This window comes from Armigeres subalbatus, chromosome 1 (genome assembly GCF_024139115.2).
Source record: "Armigeres subalbatus isolate Guangzhou_Male chromosome 1, GZ_Asu_2, whole genome shotgun sequence".
Lineage (NCBI taxonomy): Eukaryota > Metazoa > Arthropoda > Insecta > Diptera > Culicidae > Armigeres > Armigeres subalbatus.
This window is the reverse complement of record NC_085139.1, coordinates 290,865,136-290,886,682: the sequence shown is the minus strand read 5'-3', so window position 1 is coordinate 290,886,682 and position 21,547 is coordinate 290,865,136. Positions and strand designations below refer to the sequence as shown.

General features: G+C 44.4%; 2 protein-coding genes across 3 annotated transcripts in view; both read right to left on the bottom strand.

The window, feature by feature from the left end:
• Window positions 1–18,862, bottom strand: part of LOC134207709 (TNF receptor-associated factor 5) — a 114,851-nt gene extending 95,989 nt beyond the window's left edge. The window contains exon 1 of the mRNA XM_062683534.1: window positions 18,817–18,862. The gene's annotated coding sequence lies outside the window, so the exon portion shown is untranslated. The remainder of the gene's footprint in view (window positions 1–18,816) is intronic.
• Window positions 1–18,943, bottom strand: part of LOC134207710 (ras-related protein Rab-27A) — a 97,784-nt gene extending 78,841 nt beyond the window's left edge. The window contains exon 1 of one of the 2 annotated variants that reach the window (XM_062683537.1): window positions 18,817–18,943. Coding sequence is in view for 1 of the 2 variants with exons in the window: in XM_062683535.1 (XP_062539519.1) it covers window positions 18,449–18,475 (27 nt within the window). In the remaining variant the exon portion in view is untranslated. Of the gene's footprint in view, window positions 1–18,448; window positions 18,796–18,816 lie in introns of those variants that run through there. The other variant, XM_062683535.1, reaches the window with a different exon arrangement.
• Between the last annotated feature and the right edge of the window lie 2,604 nt (window positions 18,944–21,547).

Here is a 21,547-nt window from a genome sequence, read left to right as displayed (position 1 = left end):
TTAAATTCTTGAACCAATTGTTTCTTCAATGTTTCTATTATTTGTGGAGTGATACCAGCAATCAGTACGTCGTCGACGTACAGTACTAGATATATAGTTTCTTCATCACACTTTCCAATTCGAACATACAGACAGTAATCATATTTCGATCTCTTGAATCCAAGTTTCAACATTACTTTGTTAAACTTCTCATTCCAGCGTGGTGATTGCCAGAGACTATATAACGACTTCCGTAGTTGACATACTTCTCCATGTTTTGCTTCAACAGCTTTTGGAACAGCCACATAAATCGTTTCTTTCAACTCTCCATGTAGAAAGGCGGTGTTCGGATAGACGACCGCTAATTCATGTGGCAACCATTAGATAGATTCTAGAAGCTAAAAGTTGTCATCTCACTTTCTCGTAAATGATTAGCTCCCCATCTCTTATCACACGAAAGTAGATAGCGTTAACGCAGATAGCCATCGATCGGAATAGATCGGTCCTTATATTCACCACCACTGACCTCATCGTATCGCAGTGAATACGAGAGGCAGTCAGTTAGGTTTGACCATCGAAGTGTATCGTGTCGCAGTCCTACAATAAAGGCTTTTCTCATGTTTAAATAAATCGGTCGGTATTAAATTCGTTCGAAGTTAGACTCGCGAGTTTTAAGTTGCATCTCCGAAACCACATCATCACCAACGGTCCCGGACAGATGAAGAAACATTTTGGTCCTACGAACCGGATTGACCATTGGGTGATTGAAAGTGGACATTTGCGAGCAACAAAGTGAACAACACAAATCGCTACCGGTGAGAACAATAGTGGCATTTGGCGCCGGTTGAAACCCGCCATCGTGATAGTGGCTTGATCAAGCAAAGAGTGTGGCAATATATTTCGAACTATTACCGACGACGACGACAAAAGTGAATTACAACGGTTTATGGATTGCTGCTGCTAGCGAACAACGACGGAGTAATCAACAACCAGGAATAGTTGTGGCCTGTTGTGGCAAGGGAAGTAAAAATTGCATGTGATCTGTGGTGGTACCATATGCATGAGGTACACACCGTTCAAACTATTGTGGCTATCAGAATAAAAATAATGGTTGTAAGCTTATCTTTTATTTGCATGCGAATTGTGTGATCCCTGAGATTCATGACGGTTGGTCTTTGGTTCTGCTGGCTGTTTTCTGCTTTTAACTTCACCTGGTTGCCCCCCTCGCTGTAGTCAAATCTGGTCGTTCTGTTCGCTGTCACTTGTGGGTCGTCGAGTCGAGTCGCGTATCGCGGTGTTGTGTTATAGTGAGTGCTAGTGGACTGGAACAATTATAGACTACCGTGCGTGCAGTGAGAAATATCATTATCAATAGACTACAGTGTGAGCCAAAAAAAATATAGTGCTATTGAAAAGTTGTACGAGAGTGCATAAAATGTCCAGCGAATTAAAGGAGCTGAAATCCCAGCAACGTCAGGTTCGGAGTACCTTCGATGGCGTAAGGCAGTTCGTCACGAAATACAAAAGGGATAAGCAAGAAGAGCAAATTGAAACGAGGATGGAAATTCTGGAGGAGGCGATGAAAAAGTTGTACGTTCTACGACGGAAGATTGAGGTACTTACCGAGGAAGCGGACGAAAGGGACCTGATGGATTCCAAGGCCGAGCCGGCGGAATTGAAAGCCCGTTTGACGGCGCTCGTAGATAAGCGACAGACGGAAAACAGCGCCATTATTCAGCAAGCCGAAGACACGTATTGTGAGCTGAAAGCGGCATTGAAGCTTCTTCGACCGAAGCAAAATCCAGAATCATCATCTGGGTCATCCAGAGCCACAAACCAAGCAGGTTGCACTGCTTTGTCTACGGTGAAGCTACCGGAGATTCGTTTACCGAATTTCGGTGGTAAAATACGAGACTGGGTCACGTTCAGAGATATGTTCAGAAGCTTGATCCACAGAAATCAACAACTTACTGACATAGATAAGTTCACTTATCTGCGGTCATCACTCGTGGGTGAGCCCCTGCAAGAAATCGGTATGATTGAGATAACGGCTGCGAATTATGTCATTGCCTGGGAACTGCTGCAAAAACGGTATGAAAACAAAAAGCTTATTGTAAAATCTCATATCGACGCTCTTTTTACAGTACAGCCGTTGAAACGGGAGAACTACGAATCTCTTTGCCATCTTATAAGCGAGTATGAACGTAATCTTCAAATGCTGGACAAAATTGGCGAGGATACATCGAAATGGAGCACGATCCTTGTGCATATGATTTGCGCCAGACTGGATGCGTCAACACTGCGAAATTGGGAAACACATCACAGTTCAACTGAAGTTCCTACATTCGCACAGCTGATGGATTTCCTACGCAAACACTGCGCCATTCTACAGTCGATTGCGCCTGCAAAATCAGACCAAATCGAGGTGAAGAAGTCCAAGTTCACCGTGAGTCATGCTCAGACTTCCGCTTCAGTTTCTAGTCGATGTCCATTCTGCTCCGAAGAAATGCATTCAGCGTTCAAGTGTCAACGGTTCATTAAGATGAAGATTCCTGAGCGATATGAGAAAGTGAAACGTCATGGTTTGTGCCTGAATTGCCTATCGTCGTCGCACATGGTTCGAGCTTGTACTGCTGGCGTGTGCCGACACTGCCAGAAGAAGCATCATTCTCTCCTCCATTCCGGAGGCTCTAACGGAGGAAGACCCACCGCGTTTACGCCCCAGAACGATTCCTCCGGTCCACAAGTTCAGAACCGATCACGTATGACAAACACACAGCAAATGCAGTCACAAGTCCAGATCCAACCAACACATTCTCAGCCGACTGGTCCTAGCACCAGTTCGTTTCCGGTTTCAAACACAAATTCGTTTTCGCAAACACAGCCACAACCACTCGCCACAGATCACACACTTTCATGCAATTCCCTACCTGTCACTATACACACTGCTACTCGCCAAGTTTTGCTTTCGACAGCGCTAGTTCGCGTGTCGGACAAGAATGGAAATACTCAGCTAGCAAGAGTTCTTCTGGATTCATGCTCGGAATACTGTTTTATCACGACAAACCTTTTTCAACGACTGAAGTTGACTGAAATTCCCAGCCACCTGTCGGTAGTCGGAACCGGAGGCTCGGTCATAACGTCCACGAAGAAGGTGGAGTCTATGATAGCTCCACCATCGTTCCGTATCTCCTCTTATACGGAAAACATTCAGCTCCACGTGCTACCTCAGCTCACCTCCGAGTTGCCGATCCATCCAGTTAACGTCCAGACTCCTGCCATACCCCATTGGATCAATTTGGCGGATCCGAATTTCCATGAACCAGGTCCGATTGACATCATCATTGGCGCGGAGTATTATTATGACCTGATATTAGAGGACAAAATGAAGATTACCGACGACGGCCCAATACTACAGCGGACGGTGTTTGGGTGGGTCGTATCAGGTCGCATTCCCGGAAATATCATCGAGGTCTCCAACACAGTTACCTATTCCTGCTCCACTATTGAACTGCGAGAGCTCGTCACTAAGTTTTGGGAGTTGGAGTCATGCAATAGTTCCAGTACGTTATCAGTTGAAGAGACGATATGCGAAGAGCATTTCGAGAAGACGACGATACGAGACACTGAGGGACGGTTCGTCGTTACGCTACCCAAAAAAGAACACGTCCTTAGTCGGTTGGGAGACTCCAAGGCCATAGCACTGAAACGGCTTCACGGGATGGAGAGACGGTTCGCAGTGAACGGCCAGCTGAAGGCACTCTACGTAGAATTTGTTCAAGAATATCTCGCGATGAACCATATGCGTCAGGTCGACGACGAAGAGACCGAAAAACCATCGTATTATTTACCACATCACGCTGTGCTTAAACCGGACAGCACGACAACCAAGTTGCGAGTTGTGTTCGACGCGTCTTGCCGCTCTACGACGGGAGTATCCTTAAACGATGGACTAATGGTTGGACCGGTAGTACAGGATGACTTGCTTTCCATCATAATGCGTTTCCGATTCTGGAAGTTCGTTCTAGTAGCGGACATTGCCAAAATGTACCGCATGGTCAAAGTAGCAGCAGTCGACCAACCATTGCAACGGATTCTGTGGAGAAATTCGCCAGCCGATCCAGTTAAGACGTATGAGCTAACCACAATTACGTACGGCACAGCGTCAGCGCCGTATTTGGCTACCAGATGTCTGCAGCAGTTGGCTACTGAAGGAGAGGTTTTGCATCCGACAGCTGCAAGAGTTGTGCGTAAAGATTTCTACGTAGACGATTTGATGACTGGCACGGACACTTTAGAAGAGGGAACGACACTCGCTGCTGATCTAATCTCGTTGACGAAGTCAGCAGGCTTTATGTTACGCAAGTGGAATTCGAATAACTCTCAGTTGTTGTCAACTATTTCTCCAGAACTTCGAGACGATCGTTCTATACTTGAACTTGAGTCTACGTCGATGGTCAAAACGCTTGGACTTGTGTGGGAACCGGCCAATGACAGCTTCAAGTTTGCAGTGCCGCAATGGAGCACTGAGCCTCTTATCACCAAGCGGGTTGTTCTTGCTGACACCGCTCGCATCTTCGACCCACTCGGGCTCATCGGTCCGGTCACAGTTCAGGCAAAAATCTTTCTGCAGCAACTCTGGAAACAGAAATTAGATTGGGACGAAGCTCTGCCCGATAATTTTCAGATATTTTGGAAGGAATTTCGTAGAAACACTGGCGCATTGGAATCATTCTCGGTACCAAGATGGATAGGGTTCAGTAACAGTCTAGCATCCGTAGAACTACATGGGTTTTGTGACGCATCGGAAGCTGCATATGGTGCGTGCCTGTATCTGCGGTGCGAATCGACCGACGGATCGGTCTCCGTTCGCCTCATTACGTCGAAGTAACGGGTTGCGCCATTGGAGGACCTTTTCTCGAAAGAAGAGGAAGCAGTCGATTCCACGACTGGAGCTATCGTCAGCTTTGCTTCTCAGCCATCTTTATGAAAAACTCCACAATAGCGTGAAAATACCCGCCAAAGCTTACTTCTGGACCGACTCCATGATAGTGAAGTGTTGGCTTTCTTCATTGCCGTCTCGTTGGCAAATCTTTGTCGCCAACAGAGTTTCAGAAATCCAGCATTCTACCAAGTTTGGAGTTTGGAATCACGTCGCCGGTGCAGAAAATCCTGCGGACATAGTGTCCCGCGGAATGACGCCCGCACAGCTCGCATACCAGTCTCTGTGGTTTGAAGGTCCACTGTGGCTACGTCAAGATCAGTCCACGTGGCCCAAGGCAGCAATCGTTCAACCAGAGTTTGACAAATCTATCTTGGAGGAAAGGCCTTCAACAACCCTTGCCGTTCAAATCAAGTCGCATAGTTCCATATTCTCGCTACGATCATCGTTTTGGGCACTACGGCGCATCGTTACCTGGATCCGTCGATTTGTTCACAACGCTGCACCAAAAAATAGAGCCTTCAAACGCAGCGGAGCATTGTCGGCAACTGAACTCAAGGAATCAGAACTTCAATTAGTACGATTGGCTCAGTTGGAAAGTTTTCCAGCGGAAATAACAGCATTATCTAAGAAACAACCCATCGGTGCATCCTCAAAACTGCTAGCAGCAAATCCAATCCTGATTGACGGCATACTTCGCGTCGGCGGCCGGTTGCGACATGCTCCCATACCGGACAACCGCAAGCATCCGATGATTCTTCATCACCAACACCCGTTGACTAAACTGGTAATGGAATACTACCATTTGAAGCTGTTCCATGCGGGTCAGCAACTTTTGGTTAGTTCTGTCAGGGAAAGGTTCTGGCCTCTACGTGCCCGTGATGTTGCCCGTTGGACTATTTACCGTTGCGTTTCATGTTTTCGAAACAAGCCTAAGGTTCACGAACAACTGATGGCCGATTTGCCCTCCGTCCGAGTTACACCTGGAAAAGTTTTTCTCAATGTCGGCATCGACTTGTGCGGACCGTTTTATATACGATACCCAGGTCGACGAGGTGTTCCAATCAAGGCTTTCGTGTGTATTTTCGTCTGCCTGGCCACCAAGGCCGTGCACATGGAAGTTGTAGCCGATCTCTCTACGCAAGCTTTCCTGGCATCGTTCAAGCGATTTGTTGCAATCCGAGGGAAACCACATTTGGTCATGTGCGATAACGCAACAAACTTTGTTGGAGCAAATCAAGAACTTGAGGAACTACGGCAGCATATGAACAATCAGCAGGTTCAACACGCAGTAGTCAATGCAGCCCTAGAAGATGGCATCGAATTCAAATTCATTCCGCCCCGTACTCCCAATTTTGGTGGTCTCTGGGAGGCGGCCGTAAAGTCCTTCAAAACTCATTTCCGGAAAACCATCGGTGAAAGAACGCTGACCTACGACGAGCTTCACACCGTAATTCATCAGATTGCGGCGATACTGAATTCCAGACCGTTAATGCCCGTGAGCAACGATCCGACTGACTTTACTGCTTTAACTCCAGGACATTTCCTAGTGGGAAGGCCACTCACGGCGGTTCCAGAGCCAGACTTGCAGGAGATTCCAGAAAATCGTCTGTCCCACTGGCAACGAACTCAAGGCTTTGTCCAGCAATTATGGAGGAAGTGGAAGACTCAGTACCTTAGCGATCTACACAACCGAACTAAATGGACTCGGAGCCGCGACAACATCAGTATCGGTACAATGGTTCTAGTTAAGGAAGATAAACTGCCACCCCAAAAATGGCGGCTAGGAAGAGTGACCGAAATATTCCCCGGTCAGGACGGAAACGTTCGTGTCGTAACCATCCGAACTCAAGACGGCATCTTTAAAAGAGGCAATTCAAAAATCTGCATTCTTCCTATTCGGGACAACGACGAACAGTTCCCATCAGAAGAGTAGATCTCTTCCAACTAGGTGCTTCGGCATCGCGGAGGGCCCTAAATAGTGGTCCTCCGCCGTCCAGTTAAGTAATTTTTTATCATTTCATTGCAAAAAGCTTAAAGAATGTTCATCCCCCATAGCTGCATCCACGTCCCGGTTCCCGGGACGGTTCCTTCAAGAAGTCGTCGTTAAATTCATCCGTTGGCGTTCTATCAATAATCCCGCATGAGTGTTGTCCTGTATCGTCAAGCATGTCTGTCAAGGGTTTCGGTGCACGTTATCGCATTCATTATTCACAAGTTATCGTTGTGATCGTAGCTTCACTGTTCATCATCGGAAATCACCCACGAGCGCAGGGCCCGCGCTCGATCTGCTGCTCCATCTGACCGGTCGTCACTCGACTTGATCACTCGAAATGAAGACCACATCAGTTCCGGAGCCGTTTTAGACACATCAGAACAGTCAGCTGCAGCATGCGATCATCCTTTCACTCCAGGAATGCCATTCAAGGCATTACCGTGGTACCGGTGGTACCAGCGGAGGCCCGGATGCAAGGGCCTCCGCACCAGGCAAGTTCTGTTAAAATAATTCATTTCCTTGTAAAAAGCTTCCCATGTTCTTCAGAATCGTGCACCCACCGCAGGCCTGGAGGCCTCATCCCATTGATGGTCGACAACCGTCGGCGTATACCAGAACGATGATTGCTGCCATGGCGTTACAATACCCCTCGAGGCCAACCGGAGAGGAATCCGACGAAAATGTACAGTCCACTAGCAACTCAAGCAGAAACTCCTTACGACAACATTATTCCCAATGCGATCCTGTCAGTGCAGTATCAAAGAACGCAACTTCCTAGCAGCAAACTGAACAAATGTCGACCATGGTCATCGAGCATCACAACAGTAGCAGAAATTGGTGTTCATACTCAATAGTCAACCCGAGCGGTTTGAAGAAATGTTTATATTGAATTATATAGTAGAATTGTTGAAAAAAAATGAGATAGCATTAACCGATATAGGCAGGATTAGCAATACAACACCGTGGTGCAATTTCAAAGTCATTTCGATAGTTTGAAATCTACCTATGTGATTTCAAGGCGGCCGGCATGTTCGGATTGTCGACCGCCAATTCATCTGGCAACCATTAGATAGATTCCACAAGCTAAAAGTTGTCATCTCACTTTCTCGTAAATGATTAGCTCCCCATCTCTTATCACACGAAAGTAGATAGCGTTAACGCAGATAGCCATCGATCGGAATAGATCGGTCCTTATATTCACCACCACTGACCTCATCGTATCGCAGTGAATACGAGAGGCAGTCAGTTAGGTTTGACCATCGAAGTGTATCGTGTCGCAGTCCTACAATAAAGGCTTTTCTCATGTTTAAATAAATCGGTCGGTATTAAATTCGTTCGAAGTTAGACTCGCGAGTTTTAAGTTGCATCTCCGAAACCACATCATCACCAACGGTCCCGGACAGATGAAGAAACAGGCGGTTTTCACATCCATTTGATGAAATTGAAATTTCTTCTGAACTCCAACCGCCAATACTGTCCGTATTGTCGAAAGTTTTGCTACTGGGGCATATGTGTCTTGAAAATCTATTCCCGGTTTTTGAAGGTAACCTTTAACAATGAACCTTGCTTTGTGCCTGATTGTATTGCCATTTTCGTTTTGCTTGACAGCAGGACAACGCACTAATTCCCACACGGCATTGTCATTCATGGATTTCAGTTCATCATTTATAGCAATCGTCCAGCAATCACGATCATAACTGCCCATAATTTCATCATAGGTAGTCGGTGGATCTATGGACCAACACATTTTACCAGCAGATGTTGCTCTTAAACCAGTGAAGAAATTCAGTTTCATGACTGTTATTGAATGGATCCCTACATGGTTTACCTTTAACGCATGTATCACAAAAGCCAATGTCCTTCAGTTTACCATTGATACCAGAAACCATTTCATGCTTGACTAGCTTGTCCATTACTTGCTGACTTGCGTGTCCAAGGCTACGATGCCAAAGCGAACTCACCTCCGCCGCACACAAATTTATGGAAGGCACAACGGGGTCTGCCACCAACTCAAGCTCGTAAAGATTACCTCTCAGGCGTGCTTCTGCTATTACTCGACCTTCATAATTCAGAATAGCTGTATCTCTTCGTTTTTGATTCGCAACAGTACTCTAACAGCAACTCGATCCCTGACTCGAATAATTTTTTGACAGACAATAGGTTTCCACGCTGATCTGGTAGATAGACCACATTCTTCATTACAAAATGCACTCCAGCCAGTGACGTAGCCACGGAGGTGGTTTTGTACATAAAACCTCCCCAGAGACAAAATTTTTAGAAGACATTTTTTTCCAAAAAAAAATATTCTGAAAACCCCTACCCCCAGACCAATTTTCTGGCTACGCCACTGACTCCAGCCAAAGTAACGCCTCGAATTTCTCCTTTATATTGACCAACCAACGAAACGCCGTCCTACGCAACGTCTACTAGCTCATCCATGAACCTTAAGCTTTGCAAATAATCTCTACTGTTCACTAAATGATTTCTGACGACAACCGCGCTGCATATGTCCAACTTCTTAGGTATCTTATCAAATTTCTTTCTCATACCACCTACGAAGGCTGCAGCTTTTTCTTCGATTGGATCTACACAACGATCAGACCCCTTCATTTCTTCAGCTAGCAACCTTTGCTTCACTTTTTTCCAGTTAGCTCATCTTCGTTCATGTTTTCCAACGCTGTTACCAGCGGATAGAAACTATCCAGCAATGTAAGGAATAGCTGCGCCACCAGATCACTTTCCTGTAGCTTGGCACCCACTGTTTTCAGTTGTCGCACCAGTTCATCGAAAACTTGGAAATGACCTCGCATCGTCGAACCTTCTCGCATTCTGAGTCTTGCTAATTGCTTCCTTAAAACGATCTGACTTGCAACTGACTTCTTGGCAAAAGTATCTTCGAGCGCTTTCCACAACGCCTTAGCCGTTTGCTTTTCTCGAACGCACTCCAGGCATTCATCCGCGATGAAACCTACTAGGATAGACTTTGCCTTACGATCTTTCTTGAGGAACTCTTTTCGCTTAGGATACGCTGCAGGCACATCTTTTTCAAGCGATTCCGAAACTTCTACGGGCTCCAAGTGTAGCTTGACTCTGTACTGTAAATATTTATTTATTTATTCAGACTAAGGCCGAAGTGGCTTGTGTGGTTAGAAGAGTCTTCTCCATTCGGCTCGGTTCATGGCTACACGTCGCCCAGAGCATTAGTGATTAATCATAGATTTAATCATGATTAATGAATAATGGGTTATTTAATCATTATTCATTAATCATAATCATACAAAACATATGATTCAATCATTAATCACTAATCGTTAATCATAGAATTTCATATTTAATCATTAATCACTAATCATATTCATAATTGTTTTGAGTTTAATCATTAATCTTCAATTTTAATCATTGCAACATCGCTTTTATTCATTAATCTTTAATCATAATCATTTAATTTTCATACCTTTTAATAACCCAATTTGTAAAAATGTTACTTGATAATTGATCAATACGCAAACCATTCAATTTGATTATTTATAATCATTAATCATTATTCATACCGATCTTTAATCATTAATCATACACATATTGTGTCAGTATTTAATCACGATCGGTAATCGTCAATCATACTCCAAACGTTTTATTCATTAATCATAATCGTTAATCATTGTCAAAAATTAATTTAATCGTTAATCATAATCATTAATCATTGTCAAAAATGATTAAATCATTAATCATAATCTTTAATCATAGAGTTGAATGATTTATTCATAACAAATTTAATCATTCATTGGAAGCTTTATTCATTAACGCTCTGGACTCGCCAACCACGCAGTCTACGGAGGGTCCGAAAGTCATCTTCCACCTGATCGATCCACCTTGCCCGCTGCGCACCTCGCCTTCTTGTGCCCGTCGGATCGTTGTCGAGAACCATTTTCACCGGGTTACTGTCCGACATTCTGGCTACGTGCCCGGCCCACCGCAGTCGTCCGATTTTCGCGGTGTGAACGATGGATGGTTCTCCCAATAGCTGATGCAACTCGTGGTTCATTCGCCTCCTCCACGTACCGTCCGCCATCTGCACCCGCCATAGATGGTACGCAGCACGTTCCTTTCGAAAACTCCAAGTGCGCGTTGGTCCTCCACGAGCATCGTCCAGGTCTCGTGTCCGTAGAGGACTACCGGTCTAATGAGCGTTTTGTAGATTGTCAGTTTGGTACGGCGGCGAACTCTATTCGATCGGAGCGTCTTGCGGAGTCCAAAGTACGTACGATTTCCAGCCACTATGCGTCTCCGAATTTCTCTGCTGGTGTCATTTTCGGCAGTCACCGGTGAGCCCAAGTACACAAATTCTTCTACCACCTCGATTTCGTCACCACCGATGCAAACTCGCGGTGGGTGGCTCACATTGTCTTCTCTTGAACCTCTTCCTATCATGTACTTCGTCTTCGACGTGTTGATGACTAGTCCGATCAGCTTGGCTTCCTCTTCAGTCTGATGTAGGCTTCCTCCATCGTCTCAAAGTTACGTGCCATAATATCTATGTAGTCGGCGAAGCCAAATAGCTGGACGGACTTATTGAAAATTAAACCACTCGTGTTAATCCCTACTCTTCGTATTACCCTTCCAAAGCGATGTTGAATAGCGAAAGACCATCACCTTGCCGTAACCCTCTGCGGGTTTCGAAGAGACTCGAGAATGCCCCTGAAACTCGAACTACGCACATCACCCGATCCATCGTCGCTTTGATCAACCGTATCAGTTTATCCGGAAATCCGTGTTCGTGCATTAGCTGCCATAGCTGGTCCCGATTGATTGTATCGTATGCGGCTTGGAAGACGATGAATAGATGATGTGTGGGCACGTTGTATTCGCAGCATTTCTGCAGTACTTGGCGAATGGCGAACACCTGGTCCGTGGTGGAGCGTTCGCCAATAAACCCGCCTGGTACTGCCCCACGAACTCCCTTGCAGTTGGTGCTAGTCGACGGCATAAAATTTGGGAGAGAACCTTGTAGGCGGCGTTCAGCAATGTGATTGCGCGGTAGTTGCTACAATCCAGCTTATCGCCCTTTTTGTAGATGGGACACACGACACCTTCCATCCACTCCTGCGGCAAAACTTCCTCCTCCCAAATCTTGGTAATGACCCAGTGCAGCGCTCTAGCCAGTGCCTCACCACCATGTTTAAATAGCTCTCCTGGTAGTTGGTCCACCCCAGGGGCTTTGTTGTTCTTCAGCCGGCCAATCTCCTCCTGGATTTCCTGGAGATCCAGAGCCGGTAAAATTATGTCCTGCGCGCGTTCTCCCAGGTCCATCACCATACCGCCACCTTCGTCTGCCACATCGCCATTCAGGTGTTCTTCGTAGTGCTGCCGCCACCTTTGGATCACCTCACGCTCGTTCGTAAGAAGGTTCCCGTTTATGTCCTTACACATATCAGGCTGTGGCACGTGGCCCTTACGTGAACGGTTTAACTTCTCATAGAACTTTCGTGTGTTATTAGCGCGGTACAGTTGTTCCGTTTCTTCACGGTCTCGATCTTCCTGCTGGCGCTTTTTCCTCCGGAAAATCGAGTTTTGGCTGTTCCGCGCCTGTTTATATCGTGCCTCGTTCGCCCTCGTGCGGTGTTGCAGCAATCTCGCCCATGCTGCATTCTTCTCTTCTACTAACTGCTCACATTCACCGTCATACCAGTCGTTTCTCTGATCCGGGGGCACCGTGCCAAGTGCAGCGGTTGCGGTGCTACCAATGGCGGATCGAATATCTCTCCAGCCATCTTCAAGAGACGCTGCGCCTAGCTGCTCTTCCGTTGGAAGTGCCACTTCCAGCTGCTGCGCGTATTCTTGGGCTAGTCTACCGTCTTGTAGCCGCCCAATGTTAAGCCGCGGCGTCCGACTTCGACGCGTGTTGTACACCGTCGAGAGTTTTGAGCGCAGGCATACTGCAACGAGGTAGTGGTCGGATTCAATATTAGCACTGCGGTAGGTGCGGACGTTCGTGATGTCGGAGAAGAATTTACCGTCGATTAGAACGTGGTCGATTTGGTTTTCCGTTTCTTGGTTAGGTGATCTCCATGTGGCCTTGTGGATATTTTTGCGGGGAAAGAAGGTGCTTCGGACTACCATTCCGCGGGAGGCTGCGAAGTTTATGCATCGTTGGCCGTTGTCATTCGATACGGTGTGCAGACTATCCGGTCCGATGACCGGTCTATACATTTCCTCCTTCCTACCTGTGCGTTCATGTCACCGATGACGATTTTAACGCCCGCAGTGGGCATCCATCGTATGTCTGCTCCAGCTGTGCGTAGAACGCTTCTTTCTCGTCGTCGGGTCTCCTTCGTGTGGGCAGTGCACGTTGATGATGCTATAGTTGAAGAAACGGCCTTTAATCCTCAGCTTGCACATCCTTGCGTTGATTGGCTGCCACCCAATCACGCGTTGGCGCATCTTACCCAGCACTATGAAGCCGGTTCCCAGCTCGTTGGTGGTGCCACAGCTTTGGTAGAAGGTAGCCGCTCGATGCCCGCTTTTTCACACTTTCTGTCCTGTCCAGCAAATCTCCTGCAGCGCCACGACGTCGAAGTTGCGGGGATGTAATTCATCGTAGATCATCCTGTCGCAACCTGCGAAACCTAGCGACTTGCAATTCCATGTTCCAAGCTTCCAATCGTGATCCTGTATTCGTCGCCTAGGTCTTTGCCGATTATATCGAGTCGCATTATCTCCTATATTGTTCGTAATGATTGGTTTTCTAGGCGGCTTATTGGGCCTGCGCAAACCTCCTGTCTCGTCGGAGGGCCGTCGTGTCAGGGCTGTTTAGCGTCCCACCTAACACCAGGACTTGGGCTTGTGCGCTTTGAGCGGCACACGGTCGCTTTGGTGGGGCCTACTTGCAGATACATGCAGCTTTTTATAGAGGTTTAACAGGGCCCACTGTCAAACCCCACCACATCCTAGGCAAGCTCCACAACTCGCAGATGGCCTGGGGAGGGATCGTCAAGCCCTTGGACATAGTCCCTGCTGCCCCAAAACATAACAGTTTTTTTTCTTTGTTATTTTCGAGAATACTAGATTTTGTATGTCATGAGGGTTGACCATCGATGAACATCATTTGTAATATTCAAGTCGTATATATATATGTGTGTTTAAAGAGCTGCTTGATAAGCCAACAAAGCGAAAATAGTAGTCTTTCTTTGTATTGACTGTAAAATAGAAACATTTTAAAAAATTAGCCCCCCCCCCTAGAATTTTTCCTTAGTTAGGCCAATGGTTATACGTCAACAAAGTGAAAAACGGATGGTTGCTAACGATCGCTTCCAGATCATTGGTATCTTCGATTACATCTTCTCTATATAAAAATGAGTTTGCATTTCCTTTGAGGCAATATAACTCACGAACGGATAGACCGATTTGCAAGATTTCGTCACTAATCGATTCTTCTGGGGCTCAGCTGTGTTTATGAAAATGTAGAACGTTTCGCTGGGAAGTGCGACGCTGCAATCAATAGCAATGACAGGTCGAATAGAGAAACAACTCGAGCAAGATCGGGCACGTTCGACTAGTTTTTGATATAAATTTAAAAAAAAAACTTCATCCTACACTGCCCATGATTTCATAGTTGACGTAACAACCATTGCACTTTCGCATGTATTTCGAATAATTTAGGGACAAACATCGCTAATTTAAAACGGATTTTCTACGGACAGCGGAATTTGTTTCCAAGCCACGAGCTTTGTATTTGGTAATCCCCCAAAACTTCATTTTGAACATCATAGAAGAACTTCCTCTTCCTGTTTCAAACCTCAAAAGTGGATAACAGAGTTTTGTCCTCAATGTTAATAAATACACCTTCCGCACACGGGTATCGCACATTTATACCGGGATTCGGGGAACTATCGATCGTTTCTTTTTCGGCATAATAAAGATGAGATCAAGGAAACTGAGTAAGCATCAATTGTTGCTACAAATTTGACGAAACAATGATGCTTCTTCTTCTTCTTCTTATTGGCATTACATCCCCACACTGGGACAAAGCCGCCTCGCGGCTTAGTGTTCATTAAGCACTTCCGCAGTTATTAACTGCGAGGTTTCTAAGCCATTTTTGCATTCATATATCATGAGGCTAAAACGATGATTTTATGCTCAGGAAGGCGAGACAATTTCCAATCCGAAAACTGCCTAGACCGGCACCGGGAATCGAACTTAGCCACCCTCAGCATGGTCTTGCTTGTCTTACCGCACGTCTTACCGCACGGCTAAGGAGGGTCCAAAACAAGGATGCTACTTAGCCGTAAATTAGCGTAACGCATGCGGTGTAACAATATGGGCCGTCCTTGCACAGGGAATGGATCATGTCGTAGGGTACTTTCTCAGAATTACCCGTTTGGGAACGCTACTACTACGTAGCAGAATGACAATGCTTGGTGTGGTAATTGTATGAAAGCGTCTTTACTTGACAACCGGAATTTTAAAACTGAAACTCCTAGTCACAGCCTACTACCACATCTCCCTTTCTTTACGAAGATTATTGTCCGAGGTAATCCGAGTGATAGGAGTGATATAGTCTCTTTGCCATGACGGTTTTGTTACACGCCTAGATGGCCTGTGAACAGGGGATCCTGTCATTAGAGTCAAAGCGGTTGGAACGCGGCTTGGGCCAGGAGCACGGCGTCTATGATCTTCATAGATTTTTCCTTGGTGCTTCTTTACTGTGTCTCTGCCTTGGGTTTCTCCGTGTATGTTTGAAATTGTTTCAATGTCGCTTATTGAAGGAATTTTTGATCGAATAGTTTTTCCTCTCAGAAGTTCGGTTGGTTTTTTTTTCGTCGTAGAATGTGGTGTTATGTTGTACATCTTATGGGTCAAACCACGGGGATGACAAGCTACGCCATCTTTGTCACATCTTTTCTGAGTCACCAATACGAGTGCACTGCGAATGCAACCTAAACAATTCCGAGGGTGAAAATGATATAAAACGAACAAAGGCATAGACAGTACCTTGTGCAAGTTGTATTCTGAAGAATTGAGCAAATAAGTTGAACATTCTTATGTTTAAAGCATGGAATCGAGTGTAAAATAGTTTTAATTTATAGTTCGCTATTTTTTTTCTCTGTTTTCTCATGATTGTATCATGTGGGATTATTGAGTGGTATGGGCGTTTTGCATCATATTCTCCTGTAAAAACGTAAACATTCAAAATTCGCGCACATACTAATGCAAAATAAATAAGTATTGGGGTAATTTGATAAATTTATCCCCCAAAAAAGAACGAACAGGCAAACCTGTCAAAATCCATAGTAAAAAAATTGGATGTCGGTCCTCTGGGTCAAACACATTGGATACGTTTGCGTGCGTTTTGACAGTTTTCCCATGGAGAAACTGTCAAAACGCACGCAAACGTATCAATTGTGTTTGGCCCAATAGGGTAATCGAGGAGATCGGTTGAGGCGCTTTAACAGATAGCTGTTCTGTCGCTTAACTTCACCGTTCGCCTGAGGCCAGTATGGTGCGGTGTGATTTAGCTGCATATTTCTGGCGCGACAGTAGTTGTCAAATTCGGAACTGATGAATTGTCGTTCGTTGTCCGACGTTAAAGTTCGTGGATAGCCCAGCCGTACAAATATGGGTTCTATGCTCTTGATAGTATCGTTCTCGGTTCCATCTGTTGTAGCGGGAAGGCTCTCATGAAACTTTTGAAGCTTCCGACCTACGACGGCTAGGAAAATGTTCTTCAACTTTTTTTTCTTTTTCTTCCCGCTAGCAATATGAAGCCGGGCCCCAGCTCGTTGGTGGTGCCACAGCTTTGATAGAAGATAGCCGCTAGATGCCCACTTTTCCACACTTTCTTTCCTGTCCAGCAGATCTCCTGCAGCGCTACGACGTCGAAGTTGCGGGTATGTTATTCACCATAGATTATCCTGTCGCAATCTGCGAAACCTAGCGACTTGCAGTTCCATGTTCCATGCATCCAATTGTGGTCCTTTATTCGTCGCCTAGGTCTTTCCCGATTATATCGAGTCGCATTATCTCTTATATTGTTCGTAATTATTGGTTTTCCAGGCGGCTTATTGGGCCTGCACCAACCTCCTGGCTCGTCGGAGGGCCGTCGTGTCAGGGCCGTTTAGCGTCCCACCTAACACCAGGACTTGGGCTTGTGCGCTTCGAGCGGCACACGGTCGCTTTGGTGTGGCCTACTTGCGGATACATGCAGCTTTATATAGGAATTTAACAGGGCCCACTGTCAAACCCCACCACATCCTAGGCAAGCCCCACAACTCGCAGATGGCCTGGGGAGGGATCGTCAAGCCCTTGGACATAGTCCCTGCTGCCCGGATTAACATTAACATTAACATTAACGTTAACATTAATATTAACATTAATTTTTTTTTCACTTATCATAGTGTTTCTTTTATTTTTATTAATGAAATTTGATTTGTTCAGCCTAAATCTTTGTATCCCTTCGTTCGAAATTATTCAAAAAGATCGTGATACTCCCTATAGAGGAGTTTTTATTGGCACTCATAATAATAATGAATTCAAGATAGATATTTTATTATATTCACAATCAATTGCGATTGCAATTATTCATAATAATTCAGAGTTTCCAATGATTTGTATATTCTTTGTTCTAAACATTTCAGACTGAAAAAAAATGATCGGATGAAATTCCTTTCCTTTCTTTATTATACATACTTGTTAAAACAATCCAATCGCAGCTTGGGATAGAAACAAAATTGATGGTAGAGGATCATTGATTACAGTTTTCCCCGTACCCGACCCATTCGATTTCTCGTTCTGTACTCGTTCAGTACATTTATGTTGCCAAAATCAAAAGGTTTTTGTTTTTATGATGCTTCACATTTCTCAACTAATTGCGACTCTAGACCCACTATTGTGACCCACTGCACTTACACTTTTTTACGCGGATTTTGAAATCTAAGCATTTTTCTTAAAAAAATTGTCTATGCGATTTTTTGAGCGTGATTTTTTTTTAGTTTTTTAAACATTTTTTATGGGGAAAATAAGTCTTACGCGGTTTATAAGCAATATCAAAAATAAAAATATGCAATAAAAACATTTATTGCCAAAATCCAATGTTTTGCCAAAATCGATTGTTGTCAAAACTCGTGGGGTTTGCCAAAATCGAATGGGGTTTGTATTACAAAAAAACATCCAATATTTTAAGCAACATTTTCCTTTTTTTTTGTTTTCAAGAATATGACCAAAATCTATATCAAATTCTTAAGACCTATTTCTTTACCTCTTGAACCAAACTCCATACTTTTAATTTCTACTGGAAATAATGTACATGACGTTTTATATAAATTTTAATTAACTAATAAACTACACAGTCTGAACAGGATATGTACAAGCGATTTTATGTGAGGTTGTTGCTATATATTTTTCGTAGGGTATAAATGTCCATTGCAACTCTTAACAAACTGAAAATTAAGTGTGTTTTACGTGCCATGTGCTCCCTAAAAAACATTCGAAGTGCCATAAAAAAATCTATTGAAAAAAAATAATTATCATAATCGCACCTCTTTAGAGCACGTACACTGGCTCATCTGCAAACCCCACTCATCGCCGTCGCCGTCAACGTATTCAAAAAACAATGCCTCACCAATCCTAGTCAACAGAGCGCATCAATTTGCATAAATTCAGGTCGTCATCCTCACGGTTCCACTTCTGTTTTCTCTGTCCTTTCGCCTCTGGATATCACTCACTGTCTCTGCAGCCCGAACAAACCCCCAGAAATCAAGGACGAGCCTCCACCGCCGTCGTCGTCGTCGTTGTCAGTCACTCGTATCAAAACCTGTTGGCACCTGTTGCAGAACTTTGTCCCCCTCTTTATCCACTTCCCAACTGTAGCATCAGGAGCTAAATCTGCCAGCCCATCACTACTTACTGAAAAGGTTTCACCAATCAAGCACAATAATCTAGTAGGCCTAGTAGGCGGTTGCAATGGTAAACCACTCGAAGGAGTTGGCAATTTTGGTAACCAACCAACGTGCGATGGGCTCGAAAATAGAACTTTTAAAATCCTTATTCACTTATCATACAAACACACCTTCTAGAACTTCTGCGCAGTGTTGGTAAAAACTCAAAATCTCAAAACTCATGGATGATTCAAATCAAGCTTGAGTTGAAACGCACCCAACTCAGCACCTAACAACTGAGTGTTGAGTTGAATCATCCATTTGAATCATCGTAGGTTTTCTTTTGTTCTCTTTCGTTAAAAACAGTGAATTCACGTCTGTCGCATAAAATATTAGACACTCTTTTATGTATAAGCAATTGCCCCCAAATTGATTTCAAATGCGTTTTTGAACCAAAATAATTTTTTAGCAAATAAGTGAAATGATGCGTTTTAGCATGAAAAATTCAAGCGTGATGCATTCCTTTAACATCGCAGACGATTTCGTTCGCACGGGAGCGCTCGTTGATTGAGATTTTTGAGTGATTTTACCAACACTGCTTCTGCGAAGACTACCACGCGGCGTCACCGACCGACAGACTACTACTGGACTGATAACGAGTAAAACGTTGTAACCGAACTGAGCAGGTGCTCACTTCGTATTAACGAACCTAAATACGATGGAACGCACCACGCTGCTGGCTGGCACTGGCTCTCTTTCGCACACTCTGTTGCTACGGAGGTGGAAAATTATCGTCAGGCTCTCAGTTGATTTGGGTGGGTGGTGATGTCGATGGGTGAACTCCGACTTCGGCTTGGCAATGCATTGGCAACTTAAAGTAAGGTTAAAACCGATAAAATCGTAATTCGTTGAAATGGAGACTCAACATCCTAATTGGCATGATTGATGATAAAAATTGTAGAAAATGTTCTCAAAAGTTGACCTTGATACATGTTATACATTTGACATAATTGAGAAGCTTACAATCTCTTCCAACTTTACTTTCATTGGAAATCTTATCTGACTTTAGATCGCTAATATATGTAGCTTCCTATCGTACGGTCGAAACAAAAACTGTCGGTCCATAAGCAATGTAGCTTGATGTTCGGACTTCCACAATGCTGGTTGTTTTACTCATATGACTGCTTAGGTATGTGGCCAAAATAAACACGATTGCGTTCTTCTCGTGGAGACGCTTGGTACGCCTCTCGATGAAACTACCATGTGGATGGGTAACAGGCAAAATATCGCATCGTGGAAGGACGTTGGTTGGAATTCGTTGGAATGATACACTCTGAGCCCACGGGCGACTGTTGATTGCACAGCAACAAAAGTAGCAGGTGGTGACAGGATTAGAGCTTTGGGCAATTACGAAGAAATACACGGAGCATCGATACGAGCTGCAAAGCCACGTGCCGTTGAATTTTCTGTTGCTCTCAAGCGCAGAGAAACGCACTGTAGAAGCCAATACATAACCAACATGAAACTTATAGCAAATGCGATTTGCAAAGCATTGAGATAGTTGGTTTTTCGTTAAAATTCCAGCGTATCGTAGTCAAAGAAACAATATCTATGGGATAAGGTGACAAGTTCTCAGAATCATTAACAGAATCATTCGTCATTGTCTTCCGGCAAATCCTAACTCTGCAGAGCACAGGTATCGGCTGTTTAGCCACATTGAGAGTTGACGTAAAGTCAATGTCAACTTCTCTCCACGAACAGCCTAGATAGCCGTGTGGTGTCGGCAGCTGGTTATCTGGCTAAGAATAACATTACGGATTGCCTGTTCCAGTGATAAAAGTCCACCATACAGGTGACCCCTAATTCTTGGTGTGATGCGGCTTTATGCTGACCGTGCCTACAAATGAATGGTTAGGGGGTCTAATAAGAACCTAACCGCAAACGGAGCCTGTGAAGCACCAGGGCCCCCTTCACAGTATTTTAGCCCTCGCTGCGCTAACCGGAGCTATGGCGTAGTTGACTTTTTACTTCTCCGAGATAATCAGCTACTCTTATTCAACCTCATCGTGAGGTTAAATAAGAGTGGGGTTATGAATATGTGTTTTAATTAGTTTTCAACAAATTGTCACCTATATGGATTCGCATTATGCGTTTTTTACAATGTGCTTTGTGTATGTTACCTATATGGATTCGCATTATGCGTTTTTGCACAGTGTACTCTGTGTCTCGTCCTTGACGTTTGGCTGCGGCTACTCTTGTTCAATCTCAACGTGAGGTTAAATAAGAGTGGGGTTATGAATATGTGTTTTACTTATGTCGTTTTCGGTTTTAAACCTGGGTCAGGTCCGACCCCGACTCTGAATAACCGAACGAAAAACGAATCGGGATCGAGTCAGTATGATGGTATTAGTGAGAACTCAATCCCTATCATCTGTTTTGTTTTCAATTCGCACTTTTATCAGCTGGCAGAAACAGACATATTTTATCTATTGAACTTTGTAATTAGTGTTAGTTTTTTTTCGTGTTTTATGAATTATGGGGGAAATCAGACGTTTTTTCTGTTAATTGTTTTATGACTAAAATGACTATTAATCCATCAATAAATTAATGTGATTAGGAGCTTGTGATCAATGACGACGGCAATGTGGATTGCCATGAAAGAATTTATGCCAATCCGTATTTCCCGATAAACTATTATGCTGATTCTATATGGCTTTTTGGGTAACAGTGATTGTGTTACAGTAGATTTGAATTATCAAT